The sequence below is a fragment of the Numenius arquata genome, chromosome 1, assembly GCF_964106895.1.
Source record: "Numenius arquata chromosome 1, bNumArq3.hap1.1, whole genome shotgun sequence".
Lineage (NCBI taxonomy): Eukaryota > Metazoa > Chordata > Aves > Charadriiformes > Scolopacidae > Numenius > Numenius arquata.
Window position 1 is genome coordinate 5,117,280 of NC_133576.1, and position 6,806 is coordinate 5,124,085.

The 6,806-nt window shown below is 43.7% G+C and overlaps 1 protein-coding gene across 1 annotated transcript; it reads left to right on the forward strand.

Annotated features, from left to right (window-relative positions):
- The first annotated feature begins 666 nt into the window (after positions 1-666).
- On the forward strand, positions 667-6,428 carry LOC141471615 (cyclin-dependent kinase inhibitor 1-like). Its single transcript, XM_074158224.1, has 2 exons — positions 667-1,103; positions 5,047-6,428. The coding sequence occupies exons 1-2, from the start codon at positions 710-712 to the stop codon at positions 5,112-5,114; spliced, it is 462 nt and encodes a 153-aa protein (XP_074014325.1). The 5' UTR covers positions 667-709; the 3' UTR covers positions 5,115-6,428.
- The last annotated feature ends 378 nt before the right edge of the window (positions 6,429-6,806 follow it).

Genomic DNA, 6,806 nt, shown 5'->3' on the forward strand with positions numbered 1-6,806 from the left:
CCTACTGATGCTTGAATGGGATTTGCCATTGTAGGAAACAAGACAAGTGTTTTTGTCTGTGACTGGGACTGTTTCTCAGGCAATTGCTTCAAGAAAAGGGAACGAAAATGTCAGGCAAGAAACTGCAAAGCAAACGGTAAGACTAGTCAGGGGAGAGTTACCACCTTCCCTGTAAAATTAAACATGTCTTGTGGTACTTTACTGATTGCCATCACCCTTCGCTGTCTTGGATATTCTCCTTCTCAGGCGCTTTCCCCTTGTTCAAGGTGATACACGTGGCCGTTTTCCCCAAGTGCCACTTCAGTGCTTTCTGACTTTTGCTGCCCTACGCCAGGGGATGTTGTCCATTTGTGTGCTTGTTGTCCTCGTGTGCCTCTGTAACCCTTAGGGCAAGCCTTCACTCGGTCTACACTGAAGTAAGGGTGTGCAAAAGAGGTGAGGGCTTTTCACCCTTCCCCATCCTTCTATAGACACATCCTATAGATGGCAGTTCTCACTCTGGACTGGAGATTGAGATAAATTTCTTTGAAAATAAGCCAAGATTTCCTGTAGCGGGATCAAAAGCATCTAGGTTTACTGCCACGCTCCCCTTAAAAAGTATGCAGTGCCCACCAAACTGAGCGTGCAAAGGGTGGCTGATGGTCTTTCTGTCCTTGGCAGGGAGTCGCTGCTGTATACACTCGCCGGAGGGCGGCACCGGGAAGAAAAGATGGAGCAGAGGCCAGGGAAGACAACCCACGCCCGGAGGAACCTCTTTGGCCCTGTAGACCACGAGCAGCTGCGTCAGGACTTCCAGCACATGCTGCGCAACAGCGTGGAGGGGGCCCAGCAGAGGTGGAACTTTGATTTCCTCCAGGACACGCCGGCGGATGGGTTTCTGCAGTGGGAAGAACTTGAAGGCCACGAGGTGCCAGCCTTCTACCACAGCTGCATGGTGGGAGATGCTCGGAGTCCACTGCAGTGCTTGAACTGGCCCCTGGGCAGGGAGGACAGGAGTCACCATTTTGTCCAGGTGGCACTAACTGAGAAACCCAAAACTTCCAAGAAAACAGGGGGCAAGAGGATCTCAGAAGGAAAGAAAAGAAGACAGATGTCTTTGACAGGTGTGTGAGACCCTGGTGTGGCTCAGACAATCAAACCTGGTCCCAGCAGCTGCTTAAAAATTCTCTGGTGGCCCCGAAAACCAGTCTTGCTTTAAGAAAATGCAACCCTTCAGAGAAACATCTGAAGGAAAAGGAGGGCACGCTCTACATTGATGGGCATGGGGCTTGTGTTTTTTGAAGGTGCTATGCCACCCCCTCCTGGCCCTGGGGTTCTGTTTAGGACTTGTCACAGAACAGTAGGACAGTGACCGCTTCTTGCGGGAGGATAGTTGGGATAGTTAGGAGGGCTAGATGCTTAAAAAGACAGTCTAAGAAAGGCAGTGAGGTGATTTCTCAAGCAGGAGCACAGCTGGGAAACAGTGTCGCCCACTGGATGGGAGGTGTGGGGTTTTCGCTTGCTCATAGGTTTGACCGTGGTTACCCTTTCCCGAGTGCAGTAAGGAACACTGTTCAGCCAGCTAAGCCTTAGAAGGAAGACCAGAAACCAGAGAAAGCAGCCGGGTCTCCTGCTAACTTCAGCTTGGATATTATACTCCGTGAAGGCATCCAGAAATTTTAAGGGCAAGTTGATCTTAAACTTGGCCAGGTGGCAGAAGTGGCTAGGTTTTCAAATCCCTCTCAATAGGACTTGCTGCCTGGAGTGGGTTTCAGCACCCATAAAAGAGCTTTAGGTTTTTGAAGGTCCTCAGCATCCTGCGCGCTAAGTTCTTTTGAACATTTGGCCCCTCATTTTCTCTTCTTAACAGTATTTGAGCTTCTTCGAAAAATCTAATCCCGTATAATGGATTTCCCTTGTCCATATTGAGGTTTTGGTTTACCCAAGACTGATGTTTTCAAGACATAGACCAAGGATTTTCTTTCAGGAATTTGATGTGAGACACCAGCTTGAAGTTGCCTAGAAGATAATTGAAGCTAATGTTTCAGGAAACACTTTCTGAACAGTGATGTTGATGTCAGTTAAGTCAGACAATAGACTAATTTGCTATTTGAGGGTATGAAACTTAATTGCTAGCGAGAGGTTCAGGAAGAGGTTGGAGATTAATGAAAGGTGGAACATTGCACACCGGAGTACAGAACAATGATATTTAATGAGTGCTCTTTTCTTCTCCAAAGCAGTTTACAGCCATTAGCTAATTAACAGTGTAATTTACAGGTGAAAGTACAGAAGTGCAATTCAGAGCACAATGTTGTGATGGTTTGAGGGAACTGCTGTTCAACTGTAAATCTCTCACTAGGTGTGTGGGAGTAAATTATGCAGATATTTCCAGGGGATATTTTTCTTCCGTTTTGTTTTCCCCAGGCAAGAAACATTTCATCAGGGGATGTGGAAACCAAAATACCACGCTGCACAGTCTAACACTTTCCCACATGTGTTTTCTTAAGAGAAAACACTTTAGTCTAACAACGGTACCCTTCTCCCTGAGGAATCTGGGTGTGTGAGATGGGCCAGGAAGATCATTTGCAGTCTTCTCTTTTGGTGAAGCTTGGAGATCAGTTGCTCTTTCAGTCCTTCTCTCACCGAGACACACACACACACACACGGAAAGTCATACCTACCGATACCGATACATACTACCCCACTCTTCCACCCCTTCGCTCAACTTCTGCCATCCTGTAATGAAAGGTTAGTTTAGGATTAGGATCTGAGGTTGGATTCAAACCTGGTTATCTGCGTTCAGCTGTGGTCAACAAGAGCTCCATAATGCTTTACGTTAAGATCCAACAATGTGCATTTAATTTAGACTTTCAAAGACAGCTGTGGCCCATTAAATAAATATCAGTATATTAAAAAAACAGCCATAGGGTTTTGTGGACATTGGCGCCTCCAGAGTGGAAGGAGCAGAGGGTTTTCCTGCTGCATTTGACTCCTCAGGAAGAGAGTGAACCAGTACGAAAGTAGATTTTCCCAACTCTTCTATACATGCACTCCATCTCCATTCTGTCTTTTTCGTTGTGAACCCAGTGTGGTTCTGCTCTGTTTTCCGGAGGAGCCTCAAAGAAAAAATGAAAAAGAGGTTTAGATACAGGCTATAAGCCTTTACTTTTTCCTTTCTTTTTTTTTTTTTTTTCCCAAGATTGGTGAACCATGCCAGCTCTTCACTCCTCTTCTCTTCCAGACGTTTTGGCTTGCCTGAGCCTGATAACACTAAGACCTTGGCTCTCCTGGGAGACGTTCATAAATCTTTGCCTCCTTTGCTAAAGGCCAAAGAGAGAAAATTGGTAAAAATCCTGTGTTTTCACTAGCTGTTCTTACTTCTGAAGCAGATCATGCAAGACGGCTAGGAGGTAACGGGGAGGAATGGCAAGCAGGTGTTAGATGGGTATATTTAGACAACAGAAATCTTTCCCTCCTGGGTCCCTGTGCCCAGGCTTTCCTACTGACAGGCTGCAGGCAGCATCCTCCTCAGTACCTTGCTTATGCCAGTGCAAGTGCTCTTTAGAGTCCCTCAGGCTAACCAGCCAATTTCCATGGACTCTAGATGGAGGCTAGACCATCTGAATGTGGCTCTGTGGAATCTGCATCCCTCTGGCTTTTAAGTGCCTCCATCAGTTTTGAAACTAGGCACTGAGCAGTTGGGCTCTTGCTAAAATTCTTCACAGGCAGAAATGGGAATACGGACTACTGAAGTCTTTTCTCAATTTCATCTACTAAGCATAATTCCTAATGCATTCCTTTTCCCAAAATAAAGTGAAGGATAGCTATATTGAAGTCTCTTAAATGGAAGAAATAAGTGGTAATGTAAGCTGTTTTTTTTCTTACTGGTACTCCTTTCCTCTTATGCTCCACTGAGAGACTACAGCGGGTTATAGTAATAGAAGGATTTGCCTTTGTACTGAGTTATCAGTGCATGCTCCTGCGTGGGAGAACACACTCTCCCTGGGATCATGTCCTGCTCCAGAAGTCCTGTTTAGGGCTGTCTCAGGTACCACCGTGCTCCTCCGTTGCACTGTGCCATGCAGCCGTGTCCTCAAGGAGCTGGTTGCCGGAATCTCGTTCCACAAACTTGGCTGTGAAAGCCTACAGAATGCCAGTCATCCCACCAATAATGTTCTATGTTGAAATTAATGCAAGACTTTATGCTGGAAGGAGTTGATAGTTGTTGCCAATTTGACTGTATAGAAACCTCAGGTTTAAATATTATAGAACCCGCATCCTCAGCTGAAATTGGAGCAAATTCATTGCTGTGAATGCAGACAGTTTACACCAGGTAAATCCTATGAACTCTATAAAGATAAATAATCATCTAGCTTCCATTTCAGCTAATTCTGCCCTATGACCTGAAAAAAGTGTGTGGGTTTTTTTGTGCGAGGGTGGGAGGCGGGGAAGGAACTCATAGGGAAACACCTCTGCTGTAATCACGGTTCTGCCATTAACATTAACTTACATATGCACCTGAAACAAGGATTCAGCCGCATGTGTGTATGAAAATGTATGAAAAGCCACAGAGCTTACTCTCTGAGCAAAGAATCTGTATCAGTGATAGCGCAAGGTTTTACGCAGCCCTCCTTGAATCTGCGGTTTGATCCAATAAGCAGAAATAAAGTGCCCCATATATATATAGTTCTTTCTGATGTTATTTTGCAGAGTATTTTTTGCTACTTTTAAGGAGGAAAAAAACAAACCCTATTTCTGTCTGGACAGCACTGCAGCAGTGGGTCTAAAAGTTGGAGTGAAATGTCACATTGCTCAGCTTGCTAAGAGGGTTCAAAGTCTTTTGATCTCTACTGGATAAAAACCAGCACATTTCCTTTGTTTTGTTTGGTGTTACATAGCTTTATGTGGAACGTGCTAAAGGTATTAGTTTTGTTCATTAATAAGCCATGGAGAAGTCTAACTGACTTCTTCAACATGAAAAGGAGATTTGAGAGAAAAAGGAGATTTCTTGAAAAGCGGCTGTTATCGCTGTCGTAGCCCTAATTCTGTTTATGTGTTGCTCTCCAGATTACTACTCGGCAAAGAAGCAAGTCAAAACGAATATGCAAGCTGCTGCAAAGAGGACGACTTCTTGAAAGCAAGGAGAGGAGGATTGCTCTGCACCAGAGAGGTTGGAAACATCTGCCAAAGCTTCTTCAACCTTCAAAACCAGGGTGTGTGGGCTGCAGACACTTAGGGGCATCCCACAGAGCTGTATTGCTGACAGCAGCAGTGAAGACAGAAAATACTTTCATTGGGGTGGGGTTAGACCAAATCAAGTGGAATCATATTGATGAGAAATTACTGGTCGTAAAAAAATGCTGGTGAGGAAGCTTGGACGCTACAGAAATTGGCTAAGGCTAACAGTTTAACGTCCAGTAAAAATCATTGTACATGAGAAGGTGGTAAACGGTTGAAACAACTGTATACACGTAATAATGTGCTTGGACAAGTCACTGTACAGTTGGGGCCTTTCATATTGTCATGCCTTTACACACCTTCTTTTATGGTTTTAGCAGGGAGAGCTTATTAAGTTTTGCCATCTCGGTTTTACAGGTCTAACATAGGAAAAAAAAAAACCAGCCCTTTCTGTGATTTTTTTTTTTTTTTTTCCGGTACGAAATTTTGTGCTTGCAACTACTCGGGGCTTAAGTAACAGCATTTGAGTGCCAAACGCTGAGGTGTGAATGGCGAAAGCTGAAATTATTTGGGAACGTTTCCGTTTATATCAGCAGCATTTTAGCCCTATATGTCTGCCCCACGCATAAGGATTAGGTTGTTCAACTTGTATGTTATGGGGAGAAATTTGCAGATAATGTTGTATCTTTCAAGTCATTCCTGTTCCCAGCCTTTAATTTGGTTTGTGCTATTCTGTCTAGGTCTTTGAGTTTCCACAGTGAAAACAAAATTTGCTGTGCATTTGTCCACGCTGTTTTAAAATGCTTGCTGTTTGTAAGAATGAGGGAGATGATTTAGTTGCCATTATGTGCTTTTTATTTGTTCTAATCTTTCTATAAGAAGAAAAAGGGCATTAATAACACTAAAGTGTTACACGTGCAACATTCTTGGTGTTGCATGGACTGCTTTTCTATGGCATTTGTTAACATATACTTTTCCATCACCTACTTTTTATTTCCCGTTTTTATTCCCCTGACTAGTTGGGATAATTGAAATTTTACAGCACATAATAATCAGTGGGTAAACCAGAAAAAGAAACCTATAAAATATACGCTCTAAATTATACTGCTGCATGTGGCCTTAAGATGCAGGCAGTGTTTAATGAACTCGTTTGGAAAGAGCTCTGTAAATGTCAGGTTTTTAGAACGACGCGAGATGATAGACTGCTGCTTTTTGTCTGAAATCTAAACAAACTAAGATTTCTCTTGGGTAGTAAAAATTAATGTGCTCCTGTGTGTGTGTCAGTGTGTCAGGTGTACGCATGGGAAGTGGTGTCAGCAAGTAATACACCCTGAATTACATGCAACCTCGGGAGAGTGTAGTGTGTTTCTTTTTTTCCCCATTAAGAGCTACAAGTGGTTAGACATAAATAGTAGTTAGTTTTCCCCCAAATGGCTCAAGACAGTGATTTCGGTCCATTTCTGTGTGCTGAGATAAAGATATTCAGCAAATTTACAGAGTTGGAGCCTGTTTCCAGTTACATACAACAGTCATGAGCTGTGGTTTTTCTCTCTTGAATTTTTTGATTTAGTTAGGAACAAACCTTGCTCCAGCTGATGTCAAAGGGAGTTTTACCCAAATGAAGCAGGCTGAGGGCCAGCCTGGCGACT